Source organism: Hippocampus comes, unplaced genomic scaffold (genome assembly GCF_001891065.2).
Source record: "Hippocampus comes isolate QL1 unplaced genomic scaffold, H_comes_QL1_v1.1 scaffold282, whole genome shotgun sequence".
NCBI classification, from domain to species: Eukaryota; Metazoa; Chordata; class Actinopteri; order Syngnathiformes; family Syngnathidae; genus Hippocampus; species Hippocampus comes.
In genome coordinates, this window is record NW_017806073.1 from 585,673 (window position 1) to 607,257 (window position 21,585).

At 41.7% G+C, this 21,585-nt stretch overlaps 1 protein-coding gene across 1 annotated transcript in view; it reads right to left on the bottom strand.

Annotated features, from left to right (window-relative positions):
• The window catches only part of col24a1 (collagen type XXIV alpha 1 chain), a 127,261-nt gene that overhangs the window by 87,271 nt on the left and 18,405 nt on the right, over nucleotides 1-21,585 (bottom strand). The window contains exons 3-12 of the mRNA XM_019894380.1: nucleotides 18,711-20,053; nucleotides 14,588-14,641; nucleotides 10,012-10,065; nucleotides 5,801-5,854; nucleotides 5,304-5,357; nucleotides 4,492-4,536; nucleotides 3,989-4,042; nucleotides 3,673-3,717; nucleotides 2,250-2,303; nucleotides 1,286-1,330 (exon numbers count right to left, since the gene is read on the bottom strand). Of these exons, the coding sequence (XP_019749939.1) occupies nucleotides 1,286-1,330; nucleotides 2,250-2,303; nucleotides 3,673-3,717; nucleotides 3,989-4,042; nucleotides 4,492-4,536; nucleotides 5,304-5,357; nucleotides 5,801-5,854; nucleotides 10,012-10,065; nucleotides 14,588-14,641; nucleotides 18,711-20,053 (1,802 nt within the window). The remainder of the gene's footprint in view (nucleotides 1-1,285; nucleotides 1,331-2,249; nucleotides 2,304-3,672; nucleotides 3,718-3,988; nucleotides 4,043-4,491; nucleotides 4,537-5,303; nucleotides 5,358-5,800; nucleotides 5,855-10,011; nucleotides 10,066-14,587; nucleotides 14,642-18,710; nucleotides 20,054-21,585) is intronic.

Sequence of the window (21,585 nt, forward strand, 5' to 3'; positions counted from 1 at the left end):
AAAAAAAAAAAAAAAAAGGTCTGTTGGAACAGGGAGACTTGGAAAACACGCAGGTCAGCGGCCATCCAGGACCTGAGTTTGACACCTATGATGTAGTCGGTCGTCTCGCTGACATAATTTTGCCCACAATGCTAGCTTCCAGCGCCATGTTTGAGTGTCCACACGCAAAATTAAAAGACAAAGACCAGCCTTATCCCTTGTTCGTGTTATCAGTCATCGGTCTACATATGTCTACTTTTTTAAAAAAGGTCCCTACTTGGAACACCTGCCCATTGGATTGACACATTGGAACCAGTCCCTCTTATGTGGATGCCTCAACATAGGGCATACAAATGTAACATCACATGAGAAGGGTCTATTGCATACCGCCTTGCACCCCCAATTAGGCGTATGTGTGTCACCCCCCCCCCCCCCCCGCGGGGGGGGTAGGCGTATGTGTGTCCCCCCCCCCCCCCCAGCTGAGGGGGGTGCTATTAAAATATCTTTAGGATGATACTGATTTTAATCTGTTATGACATGCTAGTGTCATATTTATGACTGAAAGGGGATAACATCAACCAAATGTCCAAATTTGTCTGCCTGCTCCTTGATCAAATAAACCAAAATAGCGTTATCCCCAGGTACACATGTGAGACCTGCTTTTGGCAAGTCCAAAATCTGGTCGACTTTTTGGAGTCAAATTAGCAGATGCGCCAGGGTGTGCAGCGAGAAATGCCCAGTGAGGCGTAGCGCGCCTACCAAATTCACAAACACACTGAACTAGACCATTGCCCCAGCACGAAAATGACAATGAGCCTGTTTTTATGTCAAGCGTAGACTACTTTCTGTTACCCTATTATCGGATGAGTTGCCGGCGAGGCGCCAGAATGCCCACAGAGGTACAACTTGGCCCTAAACACGGTAAACTTCACTTGCGCCGATCCAAAATTTAAGTTACGCCCATTTGTATGCCAAGCGCCCAGGTGCCAGTTTGACAAAATAGGGCCCTTTGTAACAGGCAACACTTAGCTTTTGTGTTTATTTAGCTTTATTCACTCTTCAAACGCTAGTCTGCACAGCTTCCTGTTCACATTCTGGTGACCAATAAGAGATGAAAGCGACATCATGTGGTTTGTGGTGACAGATATTAACTCATTCACTCCCAAAGATGTTTTTAAACGTGTTTTCAGACTTGGTCCAGAATTGGCTGGTACTGAATGAGTTAATATGGTGACAGAGACACGCACGCACGCATGCACACACACACACAAAGTTTAAAGAATCAAAAATGAAAAATGTGTATTACTTGTCTTCCTTTAGGACCAGGTTTTCCAGGAGGACCAGGCATTCCCTAGAAAGTAAGTAGTAGAAATTGATTACTCAGTATTTACATTACATTGCTTATCAAATGAGCAGGCACCTTCTTTCTGTTATAATTCCTTCAGCAATTTGTACTCACAGTAATTTTTTGAGAATAAAACTTCTATTGTCAAAAAAATAATGAAAAATCAAGGTGGTTTTATACACAAGTACCGTACAAGTAACCACGGACGATGGTGCCCCAACGCACAACAGTTCCCTACGCACTGTGCATTATCTATGCAGAGGGAGCGGTGGCCCTGCCAGAAGGCAAGAAGTATTTTTCAAAGCTAGTCTTTTTCACCTCCACAAAGGCATTTTTACAACGCTCAGTGATCTTCCGAGACACTCAGCACACTTGCACAACTTTTTTCCTGTTTGTTTTTGTGACTTCAGGCAAATCGGCGATGGTGAAAGGCTGAAGGATGAAGAAAGACTTGAATGTTTACATACAAAATTGTTAGCAAGGTAAGAGTACTTCTCTCTACATAAAAAATATGTCCCAACACATGGAATCCCAATCCAACAAATTACGATACGGACGACACTCAGATTTCTCAGTGTGGCTATCAGCAGATCGTTGGACCGTATAATACATGAGTACACAGGAAAAAAACGCTTTAGAAAGGGTGATTTAGGGGGAAGGTTGCGAGGGTGGCAAGAAATGACTGCAAATGTGAGAAATACTTGTATGTAGTTTCTAAATTGTTTCAAGAAAATGACACACTATGTGTGGGAATTCATCCTGGCATTACCAAAATGAAAAGACCAAGATCTCTAAACTTCCTTTTTCAAAATCTATTCAGGACGTAAAATACTCCATCTCTTGTCTATGTCTTTAACCAAACAAACAAAACAAAGGCATATTACGTATGTCAATTGCACTTGTAAATAAACTAATTATCACTCACCCTCTCCCCCTCTAGTCCTGGTGGCCCAGCTATACCAGGAAGTCCAATGAAACCCTGGAAATTTTCAGAAAAGAATATTATGTCAGAAAACGTTCAGATAATGAGAAAGAAATCTTCTAAAATTATACATAGAAACTATACTAAAAGACATTTCATTTCCCCAAGTATGGATACTACAACTTTCCATTGGTTGATCTATCTCTCTTTCTACGGATAAGGATGAGCATTATTCATATTTAAACATTGTGTCCCACCAGCCAATGAAGGATATGTTCAATCTATAACAAGGTCAAAGTCAAGAGATGAACTTTACTGACTTTGCAGTATTCCTGATAAAATTTGCACATCTGCGTTACATAAAAAACTCCACAAGATATGATGCACAACATATATGCTGTTACCAATAAACAGAATACAGAAGTAAATCCACCTACACGACTGTGTTTGTTATTAGAGAATGCCCCTTTTGAGAGTGCAGTATTGTTTTGTTTTTTTTTCTGGTTGACCAAAAGTTGCGGCCCAGTGGTCAACTGGCTTGCGTGTCAGCCACACTGTGCAGAGGTGCAGTGTTTGATTCCGGCTCCGGCCTTCCTGTGTAGAGTTTGCATGTTCTCCCCGTGCCTACGTGGGTTTTCTCCGGGTACTGTGTTTTCCTCCCACATTCCAAAAACGTGTGGCAATTTAATGGAGCACTCAAAATTGCCCCCAGGTATGATTGTGAGCGTGGATGGTTGTTCGTATGTGTGTGCCCTGCGATTGGCTGGCAACCAGTTCAGGGTGTCCCCCGCCTACTGCGCAAAGACAGCTGGAATAGGCTCCAGCATGCCCCGCGACCCTTGTGAAGATAAAGCGGATCAGAAAATGGATGGATGGATGGATGACCTAATTTTTCACAGACACACCCCAAAAAAGTCAACAATTTAACTGGAGGCCAACTGAGACTGCCTCAGTTCTATAAATTACATATCTGCACTTCTTCATATGAGAGGCATGTTTTTTCATTGTAGTAATTTTGCAGTACAAAAGGAGGGAGCGGACACCTTATGCTGTGTTAGGCATATTTTTTTCTTGTCTCACAGCTTCCAGTAAATGTTGCAAAAACTGGAGCCATTGGTAGGGTAGTGGTTCACACAGCTGCCATACACAGAGTCTCAATAAAATTAATTTCACGCCCATACTCTTTTCATTTCCCCATAAGTATTCCCAGTATTCTCTTTTCAGAGATCTGGAGGCACTGCTTTAGTTATATTTTATGGAATCTTTCAAGATGTCCTCAAGCCATAACAAGTGAACTGCAGTCTTCAATGCTTCAAAAATTAGCTCTCTGGAACAAGATTGAAAGTCTGACACTGTGCTAATCTTTTCAGGAAATTAAGTATTAAGTGTTTCTGAAGACAAAATATGAGGAGCGAGTAATACTTACACGAACCCCCTTTGGCCCAGGGTTACCTTCTGGGCCAGCGGCACCCTACAACGATGGAAGGACTGGTGATGAGAACTTTGTTTGTACGTAGGAAACACTCAAACAACAACAACAAAAACAGCATAAACCCATGTTCACAGTGTAAAGCATGCTCTCTTCTTGACTGTTTTACAGTACTTTGACACTGCACAGATTTTACTTCCAAAGCTAATGTATACATTTGCAGCCATCTTTATTTGTTGGGCTCTCTCTGTTGAGCAAGAAAGAAGCAAAGACAATGGACAAACAAGTTGTTTTTTTGTATTTTTCACTGCACCTGCCTGCCAGGGTAACCTGCAGACCCGGCTTCTCCAGGAAGTCCCGGTATGCCCTGAAGCAGACAAACACAGAGAGAGGAAGGTGAATGAATGAACAGTGAACAGGTAGATTAGATGGATGGATAAAGTGAAAGAGGAGAAACCAATGCTGCTAAAGCTGGAATAAAACAAGCACTGTTCATTCCAGAGAGGCTCCACCAAGACAACCCCATCCGCTCGCTTTTCCTTTATACACCCCTTTCAGGCGGCCCCTACTGCTATTAGACTCTTTAATTACTCCTCTTTTTACTCAGCCAAGTTTAACTGTGGATGACACGAAGTAGTCCCCAAATTCAATCTGCATTATAGTAAATAAATGTTTCAAACACTCTTGAGTAATTTTAACTTTGGCATTTTGTCTGACTTGATATTTTAATGAGCTAGCTTTATACTAGATGACGGTATGTACAGGATTATACTGTCTATCTTTAGTTTCCTTGTACCAAATAAATAAAATACTTACTTGCTCTCCAGGCAGCCCAGGTGGTCCCGGATAACCTTTTGGACCCTTGGGAAAGGAATAACGCAAATGTGTTTTGAGTGTATATTTTCCATAACATTAAGAGAAGTATATGCTATCAACCATAATATATCAAGAAATACAAAATCATGTGGGGCATACATCAGCTGCATAAAGTGGAATGTTTAAACTAGTATAATGTGGGCATCAGTTTCGCCTTTCGTGACCAAACTTCAAACATCACCGGATAATACAATTTTTACATTACGAAAAATGTTATCCCTAGTGTACAGTATTTATTATTTATTCTTTTTACCGTTTTACCATGTTTCCTTCCTCCAACAATCCTGACTCTAATGATCAGGATCGTTTTCACGCTTCAGTAGACTGCGTTCCCTTATTTGGAACGCAGTCTACTGTGCATCCAAAAGGCAAAGACAATCATGTCAGACTTGAACTTGGTCTTTAATTGCAACCGTATTGACCCTCCCGCAGGCATAGGATGCTATGGAAGATTGTGCTTGCAATTGACTCTTTCACCCTGAGCAAAGTGGAGGCCCTTTCCTCTTTCAGATGACCTTTGACCTTGATCTCAAAGCACATCAGGTTTTACAGGCAGCACAGTGTTTAACTCAAAGGCTTTGACTGAAGACAACAACGGAAATATTGAGCTCTACGGCAACGCATGCAAAATCAGAAATCTCAAATAAGCAAATGTTAATTTCCTTCATTTCATCAATGAAGTTGATGGCATATAATTTCACACCATGTCTTCATTTTTTAATCCATTGCATTAAGAACAGATCAAATCTTACCTGCAAACCTGGAAATCCATCAGAACCAAGCAGACCCGGTGGACCTTTGTCACCCTTTTGGAACAGATAAAAGACAAAAATAAGACGTCTCCTTTCAAAAATATTACAATACACAAACATCATATACGGGAGCGAATATGCAGAACACAGCAAAAGTGCATTGTGGAATATGAAGGATGAACCTCCAAGATGCAACTGAAATTTATCATAGCTGTCCTATGAAATATGACAGCAGTGATTTTCAAACAATTAAAAATAATCTGTTTTGGACGTGGGAGTAAGAATGAAATTGTGGCTACAAAGATACCAATCTATTGGAAGTTCTGGAAAGTTACTGTGGGTGCTTAATTAAATGGAGAAGTGTAGCTGTGTTGCATCGGAAAATATGTACTGCAAAAGAATCAAGCATGACGTGACATAGAGAGAGCATGAGAGGAAAAAGCAAGAGGGACTCCGAAAGGAAGAAGAGACACAGACACCGCGGGCAGATTCCTTACCTTTTCTCCTGGTGAAGCTTGACCTGGAGACAGCCCTGGGTCTCCTTTTGCACCCTAGATTGACAAGGTCACAGGTTAAGGGCACGGTCAGCAATCTAAATCTGTTTCAGAATCATCAGCCACTGACAAGAAGCTAATCTGTTCTTACAAATCACAAACATCTCAACCAAAAACCTCCTGCTATTATTTTATTATTTGATCATCATATCCATATTGCCAAAATGTGCGTGGATATTGATGCAATAAGATTTTAACGTTACTACAACTCTTAACGATATTGCTTAATGTGCCGTAATAGTATTCTTATCTGTACTTTTTTTGTTTAGAAAAACCATCAAAACAAAAACATTAGAACTCACAGTTTTTTTGTTATTGTTTTTTTTTAAATAAATGAACATTGTCTCGCAACTATAATGACATTAATGTAAAATAACGAAATAAAAATACATGATTTCAAATCAAATCATACTGTTAACATTAGCTAAACAATGATTTAGTATAAAATAAAACTTGTGGAGAATAACAAGGCAGGAACTTGAAGTTGGTCTCCAAAAATACTGTTTCTGTTTCAGTCTCTGGCGGGCTTGTAGGGCGTTCCCTCCAGAGCCGCACATGTCATGAATCTCATCGTTACTCATCTGCCTTTCAAAGCTCAGCCATGCCAACAACTTGCTGTCGGATAATTCAGCCTTGCTCACGAAGTGCCTGTATTTTCTAGACCAGGCATGTCCAGCTCCGGTCCTCGCGGGCTGCTGTCCTGTTTTTTTTCATTGCTCTCTGCTGAAACACATCTGATTCAAATGATCAGCTCATTAGCAAGCTCCGAAGAAGCATGAGAATGATCGTCATTTATTCAGGTGTGTTGCAGCAGGGACAGATGGAAAACAGGCAGGACAGCGGCCCGCGAGGACCGACTTTCGACACCCTTGTTCTAGACGTTCAGGATTTTTGCCTCATAGTTCTCTCGTCACCTTTTGCTCGTATTTTTCTTGTAAGTAGTTCTTGTTTGTATTATTGTATGTGTCTTGGATTTCATTGTCCTTTTGTGACAAATGATTTCTGTTTATCTTTTGTTCTTGCGTTTTTCATTGTACTTTGTCGGTCTTGCGTTTTGTTTATAAACATTTTTGTCAACTCTTATCTGTGTCTACGCTTGTGGAATACGATTCTGTTCCGGAGTATTCCGGAACTCCTAACACTTTCGATATGTTTGTGACGCTTGGTTGTATTTCTCCCTGACAATTCACTGATTGATTGAACTTGTGACAACGTGCATTGAGCAGCGATGTTGCGACGTCATCCCTCAGTATCACTCCAGTCTCAAGACATAATCGGTCAAACCAAGAATAAGTAAACTATTCAGTAGGTGTAACGGTTGCATTGAGTGTAAATCGATTAGTCATACCTACAGTGAAACGCTTGGATGCTACGTTCATAGCAAGAAAGCTAATCCAATGCAAAGAAACTATTTCAAGTAATTTCCCCAAGACTGTTAGAACTGTTAAATGATGGAGCTTATTGATATAGTAGTTTTTAAAAATTCAGCCTCAGGGCCAGTTTAGTACTTGGGCTCTGTACCCATCCCTGGTCACAGTAGTAGTTATTTATCAATACATTCATTTTCAATACTCCTCCACTCTGAAAGAGTGGTTCAAAATTGAGGTTTATTATAGTATATCAAAATTAGCTGACATTTTGAGCTTTGCTGAATGGAACGTCCGAAAGGTGCAGGTTTTCCTTAATGTTGTGGCCATATGTATGTTCGATTTGAAATTTTGGATTTATCATTCTGATACACCAAACAGGCTACTGCATATCTCATAGGGCCCTATTTTGGTACACTGGCGCCTATGCATAAAAACGGGCGTAACTTCATCGTGCCAGCGTAAGTGTCGTCTGGCCTGTTTGGGGTCATGTTACGTCTTTTTGGGTGTTCCGGTGCACCGAGTTGCCTTGCCCCCGACTCATCCAACAATTTGGGAACAGAAAGTTGTCTGCGCTCTGCACAAAAACGTGTACATTGTCATTTTCGTGCCAGGGCAATTGTCTAGTTCAGCGTCTTTGTGAATTTGGTGAACTCTCATGCCTCACTTGACCTTCATCTCCAAATTTGGTTACAAAAAGTAGACTACATTTTAGACTCATAAAAAGCAGATGTAAATCAAAGCACAGGCAGTTTAATGTGATTTTGGTGTAACTGATCAAGGCAGAGGCAGACAAATTCGGCGCTCTGTGGATGTGTGTTGTGGACTGACACCAGCGTGGGACAATCCCTTTGAATCAGCCTAGAAATATATTAATTGAATGAATTATAATCATTATCATCTTATTGTGATGTGGGAGTTGGGGGGTGGTGACAGGGATTCACACAGATGCACAATTAAGGGTGCAAGGCGGTCTCCAATCGCTCATGTCACATGCACGACTGACGACATCATCCGCAAGGGCAGAGCTTGCAGTTTTCCTGTCAGTGTCATTCATAGACCCGGGCAAGTTGATTTCTGTTCCCGCAATGTCGAGCCAGCGTCCTTGGGCGTACAGCGCTCGGACTAATTTGATTTTGATGCAAATGAGGGAGGCTACGAGGATTGGCCTACTTCTATCCTACAACGGTGCACAAAGGCGCTAATGCTCCATTTTGCCCAATTCTACTAGCACAAAGTCTAGCAAGATACCAAAAGAAAATTACACTCTACCCATCTGCACAGTTAAGACTGCACTTTGCACTAGACGCTCGGAACGAAAATAGGACCTCAGTGTTTTCGAATTGGATGATGATTATAATTGCATGTTAAGAAATTGCTCTTAGGGAACAAATCCTGCTTTGCATGTTACAAAAATATGATGAATTAAGATTCATATAATTCCTTTACACAGCTAGTTCTGTCAGGAACGTCAGAGACGTTCATCTTGCTCAGATTTGTGTAAACCATGTTTGACAGCTCAGATTACATTTGCCCGAATAACTTCAAACATGATAGTCTCATGTTTTTGACAGAGAGCAATTGAAGCATGTAAAAATGTGCATCAGAAGATTCCAGCACAGCATACAGAGTTCAATATGGTTTGAACAGTCCATGAAGCAGTTCGAGACAATACTGTTTGACGTCCTGCAAGCACATCATCAAAACATTTCAGATTGTGCTTAAAACATTTGAGCACTGTTAAGCTTCAGGGATCTCTTCCACATGTCAACTGGATATATTTTTCTGCTTTGAGGTGAAGAGTCATAATCCGGCATTCCTCCCACAGGAGTTTTAGATATGAGAATGAATCACAGAAAAAACATTGGGGCATTAGATTAACAGTTACAGTTGTTAACAGTTGTACTTGTGTGCAAGCGCAAGACAGTTGTACAATGGTGCGTGGAAAAGTATGGTGGAAAGAATGTTTAACAGCAAGGCCACCGATGTTAGACAAAAACAACAACAAAAAAAAATCAATAGGCCATTTCTAACATTGCCAACTTTCATGAACCTGGCATCGGATCACTCAGTGCTGCATTGTCATTTGCTCAATGACTGACTGGTCATTGAGCAGGGTTATGCTCTAGTGCAGGGGTGCCCATTACGTCGATCATGATCGACCAGTAGATCAGGGACTGGTCCCAAGTCGATCCGAGGGGTGTAGAAGAAAAAAAAAAAAAACATTTGTGTCTCTGTGCATGTTAGTAATATATTTTTGTGTTAATGCACACTGCACCCGTATCATTCTATCAGTCTCACTTTCACAAAAAGTATTTAAAAAAGAAACTTTGCATTTTAATTACTTTGTATTTAAAAAATAAAAAATAAAAATTGCTCATCATGGCATGCGTGTGTACGTGCGTGCGTGCGTGCGTATGCGTGCGTGCGCGGTAACGGGTCGATCCCAGGAGGTTGGTTGACAGAAAAGTAGATATTTGGTCAAAAAAGTTTGGGCACCCCTGCTCTAGTGCCTTCTTAGAACCCTGAAGAGGTTCAGTGGGAAATGGATCAATTAACACCTTTAAAAACGCATTTTGCCACTTACTGTCAACTGAAAATGACATCACATGTCCTCAAAGGTCAGGTAACGACCGAGCACAGCTCAGCTTGCGATTGGCTTAACTTCATTATATTTTTATTGCAAAAAAAAATGATGATGAGGGTGGACTGAATTGTTGGTGCTGAATATGACATTTGTCTCGTACAATCAGAAAGCCATTTGAGCAGTCAAAGATGGCCGCTTACCTTAGGGCCAGGAGGTCCTGCAGGTCCAGGCTTTCCAGGTAGACCATTGGGACCCTGAAACAGTAAAATGGAATGCACTGTTATGTTTAGTCACTGATAACAGCCAAGTATTGAAGATGACTGATAAACAGTAATGAATACCAGATGTTATAAGAAGGCATGATTTGGCATATTTTTGGAAACATCCTGGCACATTATATCAATATCATGATTCCATTCTTAAAGATTACACACACACACACACACACACACACACACACACACACACACACACACACACACAAAGGGGTGCACAAAAGAGGTGCACTGGTGCGCATGAGTACTGAAATTTGAGCATTGCACTCCAGTTCACCATATTAATCTAGTGTCAGCACACACTAGATTAATGCAGCTCAGTTAGTCAGTCTGACAGCGGTCATCCCCACAATAATTGCTTCCGAGGGCCAACTTCAAAACTTCAAAATAAAAGCTTGGTCAGGCATTGTTATCTATGTACAGTCCTTCTTCTATTTTGAAGTTGATGCTTGTAGCACGCTCCATATCATAGCTTATAAATGGTCATTGCGGTGGCTGGCTTGACTAGGCTAGCTCCATCCAGCGCTAACGACTAAATTCACTGTCAAGACGGTGGGCCTAATGTGGTGTAGGAGAGCCGCCATCAAATTTGTTGTATCAAAATATGTTCTTGTGGGCCTTGGCGCAAAAAAATGGGCACTCGACCGCTGCCCTAGGGGAGTGTTCTAAGGAGTGCTTCGCTGATCACAGGGTTCCATACTACAAGTCCAAGGTGGCCAATTAATTTTTCAAATGGGCCATACAACTCAACTGTGTTAAATACAAACTTAATGTATTTTTATAGAACAGTAAATTGCAGCAGCTGTAGCAGGGAAGCCCAGACTTCCCTGTCCCTAGCCACTTTGTCAAGGTCTCCTGGTGGAATCCAGGTTATTGTTGTTGTTCTTCTTCTTATATTACAATTATTACTCTTGTTATTGTGGCTCATGTTTTGTGTTCCATTTTTATTTGCATCTATTTATTTTAGCTTTGTTTAAAGTCCTCTATCAATAAAGTTCAATTGAGATTTTTTTTTGTCGACACCAGGTGCCCATTATGTCGATCATGATCGACCGGTAGCTCGCGGACTGGTTCCAAGTTGATCATGAGGGGTATGGAGGGGAAAAAAACACCAAACATTTGTGTGTCTTTGTGTTCATGCACACTGCACCCTAATCATCCTATTAGTCTGACTTTCACTAAAAGTATTAATAAAATAAAATAAAGCAGGTCATCTTTAACCTACGGTGGCGCGTGACATGCGTCACCGTAAGTTGTTAGCGCTCAGCAGTCTGCAATTGCAGCTTGTGATCAGAGCTGTTGCGCTCCATCTTTTATCGTTATCATTATTCTCATTCAGTGTTTGTTTCATGTACAATTCACCGAGGGCACAGGCAAAGAATGGGAATCTGGAGGGCCGAGAGAAGCATTTTAAAACTGTACGCGTGAGCTTCGATAGTTAACAGGCTGCAAAAGTGCGTCGCATGCCTCCGTGTCAGGCTGTTGCTCATCGTGGCATGCGTGTTTATGTGCGTGCGTGTGCGCGGTAATGGGTCAAGCGCGGGAGGTTGGTTGATCGAAAAGTAGATCTTCGGTCAAAAAAGTTTGGGCACCGCTGGTCTACACGATCCTTGTTCAACTCGAAATTCCAGTAATGTATTACTGTGATATCAATTCATGGTGCACCATAAGGCTGTATCTGAATGAGTGGTGAAGGTTTGCAAGCATGTGTACATGTAGCAAATGTTTATTCTTCCATCCGGGTTTGTTCAAGGTCGAAAACATGAGCAAAGACGTTCGCCAACAATTGTTAATGCTCTCAACTAGTTTTTCTTGTTGCAAAGAAATTTTGCACGTTCAAAATTTGACAGTGACAAGAAAAACAGTTTACAACCATTAAAACTGTTTTGGAATGTCTGGCGACCGTCTTTGCAACTGTTTTCAACGAGGAATTAACCCTGCCAAAAAATAAACATTCGCTACGTGCACATACACTTAGAAACCTTTGCCGCTCAGTGAGATACCGCCTTCCGGCATTTCATTCCTTTAACTTCAGGTATGCAAGAAATAAAACACACCGCACATGCACAACGACAGACACATAATCACAGACACACACTATAAATATGCCACATTCCTGTATCCCTGCTGCTTACAAGCCAGGCTTGCTTTCCACTAGAGTCAAAGGCCTCCAAGAAACAACTTTGTTTTTCATTCAGTGTACTCTTTCTTAATAAAAGAGTAAAATAAAAAAATGTTATGTATTTTAGTGTAAAATTTCTGAATTTAAAAAAAAGTAGTTATTGGTGTACAGAAGCATACATTTGTAATGCCAAATAGTGTTAATTTAGGACAGCTGTGTGTAAACTTTTTTATGCACTTATTGTTTTGGTAACATGCACTTGAACTTGCATTTCAACTTAATCTTACCAAAATTTGGACAAATAACAAAGTCAAATATTGCTGTTTTTAGCCAGTATGATAAATAATTTCAGGAAACAGCGACCCATTTAGTGACAAAAAGGAAACCACAACCAACTACATGATGACCACAGCTTTTTCCTTCATGAAAGCCTTAAAGACAGATTCAATCACTATCAGTAAGAGCATTGTTGGAAACTGCCTTAGCATCACCTTCAAAGTAACCTTGTTTGTTTCCATGACGAATGCCTCCGCCATTGTGGGATAGTTCAAAGGCTTTGATAACAGTTCCAAGCCGAATAGGTCTGACACACTATGCTGAGCCAGCAGCGACAAAACCACAGCTTGACCGCACACTGCCCTAAGCTTCCGACCGCATAATAACTCCAAGCCTCACTCTGTCTCGGCTTCATGACTCAGAGGGTTTCCATGTGTTCTCCAACCTTTCACGAGTAGACATGTTTCACTTTTGACCAGCTGCCCTCCTATCGATCATCGTAAAAAGGCAGCAGGAGAGTGGGAAATTATCTTATGCCTTTGCAATGTAACCGTGATGGTACTCAACATATTATGATGTCATGAAGAAAAACGGATGGTTTACATCTGGTGCTGCCTGATGCACGAACATGACAGAAAAGTGGAACCTCCATTCCATTTCCAATCAGACTGCTTTACTTCACCAATGACGCTATACTTTCAGTTCGCGAACAGTCAGCGCATCCATGCAGAGAGATCAGTTGTGCTTTCTGTTTTTTGGTTTTTTTTGTAAATCAGCTTTCAGTAAGGCTCCCAAGAGAGAGAAAAGTGCAATTAATTCCATATTAAGAAGCCATACAGACATTGTCTCCCATCTTAGCGTCTTTCTGTGGCGTCCTCGCCCTGCAGGTGCTGGGACACACTAGCTTCTTGCCGGGTGTCTGCGCCAGCTGTGCGCAGAGGTGACTTGGTTCTGGCCATGGAGCTGATTCATGTTTATTATTTATTATTTATTTATTTTAGGAACAGCCTCGTAACTCATTAAGTTCCTGAACCCAGGTTGGAAAGGATGTCAGGTAGAGGACATAACGTGAAAGCGAGTGACCCCATGGCGAGAAGCGGGAGACATGCATTAACAGCAACAACAGCCTAAATGAACAAGTCGCATGTACGCCGCAAATCTGCATCTGATGTCATCAAAATATGCTACCGGTGATGGACACAAACCTATCACACACACACACACACACACACACACACACACACACACACACACACACACACACACACACACTCTGTCTGTTCAAACAACACAAAAACACGTTAAAAAAGACCATGGGTAAATGAAAACTACAGAAACGATTGTATAGATCATTCAGTAACGTAATTAACTACCTAAACAGTGTGCATGTTTAAATGTACATCATATTATTGAACTATAATATTGAATAAATTATTACTACATATTCCATGTTTATGCATCCCAGCCGCTGGGGGGCAGTGCCCTCCCCTGGGGGTGCACTGTTCCCCAGTGCCGGTCCCAAGCCCGGAGAAATGGGGAGGGTTGTGTCAGGAATGGCATCCGGCGTAAAACTTTTGCCAAGACGACCATGCGAGTTGGTAGGACGGTTTACAGGGGCGGATGGAAATTACTGGCTCGCTGTGGCGACCCCTGAATAGGGACGTGCCGAAAGGAGAAGAAGAAGAAGATGAATTCCATGTTTATGCATGACACTTGCTGTATGTGACTGTTCACCTGCATTTTGGGCATTTGCACACGCCAGTAATGTCACGTATTCAATCAATGTACAGTGTTGTTACTGATGTATTGGCTATGAGTCACTTTGAATTGAGTGCTAAATTGAAACTGGGCACCTTGACCTGCACTGTAAGTCCAAAATGCCGAAACTGCTCTGGTGTCTGACACTGTTCCTCTTTTTCCTGAATGCATGAACTTACGAAGATCTTTTTTTTTCCTTTTTGGGGGGATGGGCGGGGGGGACAGCAAGATGTAAACAGAATTAAACAAGAACAAAAGTCCTTTATTTTTGACTCTCTTAATGTAGCCAACTATATCTGGCTGTGACATGCAGCACTACGGTTAAACCTGTCAGACATTACTCACCCTCGAGCCTCTTGCTCCCTGAGGACCAGGTAAACCAGGGGGACCAGGAGGACCCTTGAGAAGTGAATGAGAGAGAGAGAGGGAGAGAAAGAGAGAGAGAGAGAGAGAGAGAGAGAGAGAGAGAGAGAGAGAGAGAGAGAGAGAAAGGAGGTGGTGGGAAAAAAAAAGAAAAGAGTAAAAATATGTTAATGACAAGCAATAACATGCTATTCGCTGTTCCAGAATCCAGAGTGAAAATGTACTAATTTATGTAAGAGCTGTCAGGTTCAAAGCCTGTGTTCAGCAAAAACTATTTTGTGGCGCTCTCAGTGTAGGGGGTTAAGTTATATTTTGCGGAAGACACTGTTACTATCAGACTTGGAAATGTTTCAACCTTCATTAAAACCAGTTTTGTGGTTTCATAATCTTTGGGCCAGTAACAAGCCACAATATGATTGTGACGTATCATCACATGAATGTGACATCCCATGCATCATTTCTAGCCAGCAACAATTCATACACATAATTATTATTAAGATCCATCCATCCAATCCATCCATTTTCTGATCCGCTTATCTTTACAAGGGTCGCGGGACGTGCTGGAGCCTATCCAGCCGTCTTCGGGCAGTAGGCGGGGACACCCTGAACTGACTGCCAGCCCATGGCACGGCACACATTGACGAATAAATATTTTTGCTCACCATCACACCTTGGGGCAATATAGAGTGTTCAATCAGCCTGCCATGCATGTTTTTGTAATTATTTACCGGTAATTAAGCATACTGAAATGGTAATGAGTTTCTGATATCAGTTGATGAAAACTTGTGAATGGATTTACCCTCTGCACGTTCAAGTCTCTTTCGTGAACTTATTTTCTACAAAAGGCATTGAGTTAAAACAACAATATATGAAAGTACAAACAAATACTCAACTCAACTGCATTTATGGAGCACTTTAAAACAACCACCGCTGTATACAAAGTGCTGTACATGGAGCAAATAAAGCACAAAAACAGTCAAACTAAAATCAAGTCGGAGTCCTTAATGGCGTTGAAACTGCCGTCCCTGCACTTGTTTTCAGTATTGTTCTCCTCGTGTTTTTATTGATCTCAGTGGAATTGGAATGTTCTCATTCTGGCTCTTCCCCAGGTAGTCGGGTACACTGAATGTTTCACAGGCTAATGTGAAGTAATCAGAAATGGATGTTTCGCCATAGTTGCCCTGTGATTGACTCCCCGCCTGCCTCTCGCCAGAGTCATCTTGGAAATAATCCAATTCATCCCTGATCAGCATAGGCAGGGGAAAAGGACTGAATGAATATGTTCATGCTCCACGCTGTTCATATGCTGCATTGAACACTAGAGAAAATCCATAATAGATCTCTTTTGTATTTACAAATAGCAGTAGTTTTCAACATAATGTCTAATGTCCTATGAAAAGAAAAAAACCTGATGTAGTAAAACGCAAGCTCAAGCATGCATTTCAAGACTGTGGCCCAAGAGCAACCTGTGTATACACCACAGCCTATTTGGAAACATGCCTGTAAGGCAGTGAAATACTCCCCTAAGGAAGGAAACCAACTTTTTTTCAGAGCTCAGCCGCGTATGTCATGACAGACAGAGCCACTGAACTTCAACCGAGCGTGCATTCAAAACAGGCCTGCAAATGGTGACAGTAGCCAAACAAACCATCAACGATAACAGCAGAAAACGCCAAGTACTGAAGGACCAAGCTGTTATTTTTTGAAACTTTGATTGCATCAGACGTTTAAGATGCTACCCATGAGATCACTCAATTGTAATGTGCATAATACACTCATTTGAACTTGAAATTACCCAGTGACGTGATTCAAAATCAAAATGAATGACAATATTTGAGTCATTGTGGCTTTTTCAGCCATCAATAAATAATACCTCAATGTCCTACAGGAATTGATGACTGATGCAGTTTCCAACAGTGACTAACTCTATTTTTACCACATGATAGCAAACTCTTCATCACATTACACTGACTTGAATCTGACTTCCCAGATTAAATGCAATATGCTTAGAACAAAAACATAGCACGCTCATATTACAATTCAGATTCTAAAATGGGAACGCTGAAAAAAAAAAAGGGCAAGTTGAGCTATGTACCACCTACATGGCTGCAGGCAATACAAAGGAAGTTGACAGGTGATTCAAAATGTTGTACATTGTTAGAATGAAATATCTGATGCCGTGCATTCTTAGAAACGTTACCCAGTACCTGAAATCTGCGCTCTAAAATCATGTTCAGCGGCAAAGTTATCCTGACAGCCAGCTTGATGTAAATCATATGGCTGAATGGAGAGCAACATTTACAGTGTATCCCTCCAACCTTCAGAAGTTATTCACACATGAAAGTCAAAGCCAAAGCAAAAATGTCAGCCAAGATTTTAGAAAAGGACTGATACAGTATGTTCATTGGACAATTTGCATCTACTGTACATCAGGCATGATCAGCTGATCAGCAAGCCCTGAAGAGGTCTAATAACGATCCTGATCATTTCAATCGGGTATGTTGGAGCAGGGAAACATATAAAACATGCAGGATGGTTTAGTGTGTGTGTGTGTGTGTGTGTGTGTGTGTGTGTGTGTGTGTGTGTGTGTGTGTGTGTGTGTGTGTGTGTGTGTGTGTGTGTGTGTGTGTTCGCGTGTGCGTGCGTGCGTGTGCGTGTGCATGTGCATGTGTGTGCGCCTCACAAAATGCTACAACAAACGCGAATCCATTGTGTATTTTCATGTACCTTAGATCTGTGCCAACGCCGTAACAAGGGTAACAACAACGCTTTAATACCATCACTATGGTGACGCTTAAACGTGCAACAGACGCCACAGAACAAACAGAAAGTGCATGAATGATACAAGCAGGGCAAAACCTGGGGAATTTTGCAGATGGTTATCATAAACGTGGGTGGCCCCGGCAGTCGAGTGGTTAGCACGTCGACTTCACAGTGCAGCGGTACCGGGTTCAATTCCAGCTCCGGCCTCCCTGTGTGGAGTTTGCATGTTCTCCCCGTGCTTGCGTGGGTTTTCTCCGGGTCCTCCGGTTTCCTCCCACATTCCAAAAACATGAATGGCAGGCTGATTGAACACTCCAAATTGTCTCTAGGTGTGAGTGTCAGTGTGAGCACGAATGGTTGTTCGTTTCTGTGAGCCCTGCGATTGGCTGGCAACTAGTTCAGGGTTTCCCCGGCCTACTGCTGGAAGACAGCTGGGACAGGCTCCAGCAGCCGCCCCCCGCGACCCTAGTGAGGATAAAGCGGTTCGGAAGATGAATGAATGAACAATAAACGTGAAGCCACATTTTTATGGAACTACATTAGCAGCGTCCCCCTGAAATATAGTGACATAACAACGTTCCACAGAATAAATATAATGTGCCTGAAAATATGTAACTCACCATAACGCGAAATCAAGAGCCACTCGCCATACATTGTTGAGAGTGGGCTGGGTGCATGGCAATCACCAGTCGCTGTAAACTCATATTTCAATCATTCTCCTGGCTTATGTTGTCTCATCACTCGGCCTTTTCCCCGTTGCAAAGAAACATTTCAAATAGTCTGTTTTTATTCATTTTGCTTGCTTGTGGGTTGAATATTAAGACTGAGACAATTAGAACCTTGACATGAGTCCGCGATTGTCAGGTAAAACATGGAGGACCCGGCCACTTGTCAAAATAAAATATTTTTTTCGCCTCAGCTAAAATAAACCACATTGACGTGTTTTCTACCTGCATCGGTGCGGCCCGCCTCGGCCTGGTCCAAAGTCAACCGGTTGCAGTCTGCGGCCTCCGTGCTTTAAGCGATCTAATATTATGCTTGATTAATTTCTAACATCCCAGAGATGTTCAGTAAAGCAGCTCACATTGGAGTATACAAATGTAAATTAGTCTGAAATTTCTCTTTACAGTTCAAAATGGTAAAGAGACATGCACCTGGTGATAAAAGTCCACATTAAAGAACGTAATGATGCTACTCTTGATGACATATGGCAATAAATTTGTTAAGTGTTGTAATCTAATTTGTGTGTTATGATATTCCTTGACATGTGGCTATACTATTTAAAATCTCTCTCATAAACACTTTAAGCATGAAGGGACTTGAGTTACCTAATATTACTCACCGGAAGACCTGGCTCTCCTTTGGGCCCACGTAAGTTGTCGTCATAGTCATACAGGAGGTCTGCTTCTTCATACTCATAATCATATGCGTCCGTGGTCCTATCATCATAGCTGCCATCCAGTTGGTGTTGCTCAAAAGGGTCTGCATTAATTTCATGATGCAAAGTGATGCCACTCGCCATTGGATGAGTCTCCAGGTGCTGCAGAGCTTCTTGAGGTTTAAAATTTGAGTCCTCAGGGTTGGTCAAAAGTCCTTCTTTTAAATGACTCTGCCTCACTGGGTGAATCTGGCCTGTAGAAGCATCAGTGGGGTTGTTCTCTGAGCTCTTGTCATATTGATCAGACTTCCCTTGGAGTCTCGCTCTGTTGGCCAGTATGTTTTGGGATGTGCTGACAGTTACAGTGAAATCCAAAGCTGGTTGCCCACTGTGAGTAGCTGAATTTGCTCCATCAGCCTGAACTGAGGACATAGTAGACTTTGCAAGGGTTTCAAATGCAAAAATGTGCCTCTGGTCTTTCAGATGTGCTTCTGGTATTGGGCTTGAGGTTGAATAAAGTTTGAATACACTGTCAGTGGCCATTGTTCCCTTGGATTCCATTAGTAAGTGATGAATATTTGCTGTTCCAAGAGACGACATTGTTACGGTATCGGAGAAGCTATTTTTTGCCTCGATAGCCAAAGCATGATGTACCCAAGACGATCGGTATGTGTCGGCCAGCCGGCACTGTTTCCTAAGGTAGTTGCAATAGTGTGCAGCAGCTTGGGCTGCAGGATATATATCAAGTTGGCAGACTCGACCATTGAACGATGCAGCTTTGGGGTTCATCCTGCCCAAAGTGAATAGAGCTCCAGAACTCCCAAGTGTCTGAGACCTCCCGAGGATTTGCTCCTGCTGGTGTACTGCTCCACAATCTGAATAAAAAGACACTGAGCGTGCTCGAACACCAATGGCAAAAGGACGCTGACGCCCATCATGCCAATTGTAAGGAAAGTAGATGGCGGCCTTCTCTCCTGTATGGACGACCACTCTGCGCGGAAGGAGCTGAATGCCAAAATGCAGTCTGTCGCTGCCATCTCTGACACTGAAAATAAAAGCGTTGTTTGCTCGCCAGGAGCTCACACTTAGAACAACGGAAAACTCCTCACCAAACTCCGGAGGAAAAAGACTGCTCGTGGGAACCTCATAAAGTGAGTTTGAGTCTAGTATTACCCCATGTCCAGAAAATGGGAGATTTATAGTTGAGGGAACAGTGGTATAAGTGGTTGAAGGTTTGGCAGTCCTTTCGTATGGATTGTCTGTTGTTTTCTGAACTGTTAGCCCAAGTTGATAGAGGACATCCACTCCTGAAAAAACAAACCAAAAGAGACAATATTAGAATTTAGCAAACTTGCTTTGTTTCAATACTTCCCAGAAAAGGTTCATACGGTGGTCCCTCTCTACTTCGCGATTCACTTATTGCGGATTCAGTGCATCACAGATTTTTCCAAAGTACTGTATTCAGAAAAAAAAGGCTGAATGATTCTGAGGTTTTGTACATGTCTGTACTGTACATGCAGCGGGCACGATGGTGACTCTCTGGCATACTGTCTCTTCTGTTGTTTCTTCGTGCACGGCGGAGAGAGAGGGGGCGGGTGTGGGCCTGTCCGAAAGCAGCAGCACGTCTCTCTTCGCCTCCTTCTCATCAATACCGAGTAATTGTCTTATCATTAACACATCGGCTGCGCGGGGATAGCTGGCCAGGAGCTAGCTGGAGGCTAACGGTGGCTAATGGGGGCCGCCTTCTACGCCACCAGCACAAGTCTCTTCGCTTCTCTCAGAAGGCAATGCTGATGAATGTTAATAACTGTATCAGGTTTTATAATGAAAGATTTAAGTAAATACGTGTACTGCTCTCGTCTTTGTCTCAAATATGTAAAGTATAAATACTGTTTACATATTTTAAACATGCTCGTACCCACAAACCCTTACACAAAAATTCCTACTTAGTCTGACCGTCTGGTCTCAAGCCAGAGGGAACAGGCGGCTGGGAGTAAAGTGTAAAGAGTAAAGGATGCATTTTATTTAATATTTGCACTCTCTTACATTATAAGACTGGTGGTGGATAAATATTTTATCATTCTTGTGCATTTCTTGAGATGAGGTCACAGTAAACATTTGCAACAAGAATAGCGCTATGTATGCCCAGACTTCCATGCCCAAACTTTTCACTAATGTAAATGTATATACAATATGTACAGATATATAGAGTTATATATTTTTGTTCAGCTGCCTTGTTTTTTAAAAGACTACTCATGGTTTATAAAGGATGTCATTAAAGATTGGCAAGTGGGGCTATTTTGATACGGACTGGGATGAATTTTCCCATTCATGTGCACTGAAAAAAAAAATGAAACCCTGGATCAACTTTAAAAAAACTGAAACCATCCGTCGCACCTGACGTTTTATCTTTGACGTAAATGCAACATGAAAATGTTAACACATTGAAACAAATTTCTTCAGGTGAAGCAAATCGATTAATTTCAAGTTGTTGGTCCAAAATATTATACCGGAGACAACTTCCTTGTGTGTTCTACATACTTGGCCAATAAAGATGATTCTGATTCTGATTCTGAATAAAAAAATTATTTGTTTGTTTGTTCATTACACATTGTAAATAAACAAAACCAAAACATCTGAAGAAGGAAGACATACTAGCCAGAAACCATATCTTAATTTTGGCTTGTATAAAGTTGAAAGCCTCATTGTTCAGAGATCACAGGTTCAAATCCAGCCTCAGGCTTTCCCATGTGTACTTTACATGTTTTCCTGCATAGATTTTCTCTTTGTACTATACTCTGATTTCCTCCTGTATTCCATTAATGGGCATGCTAAGTTC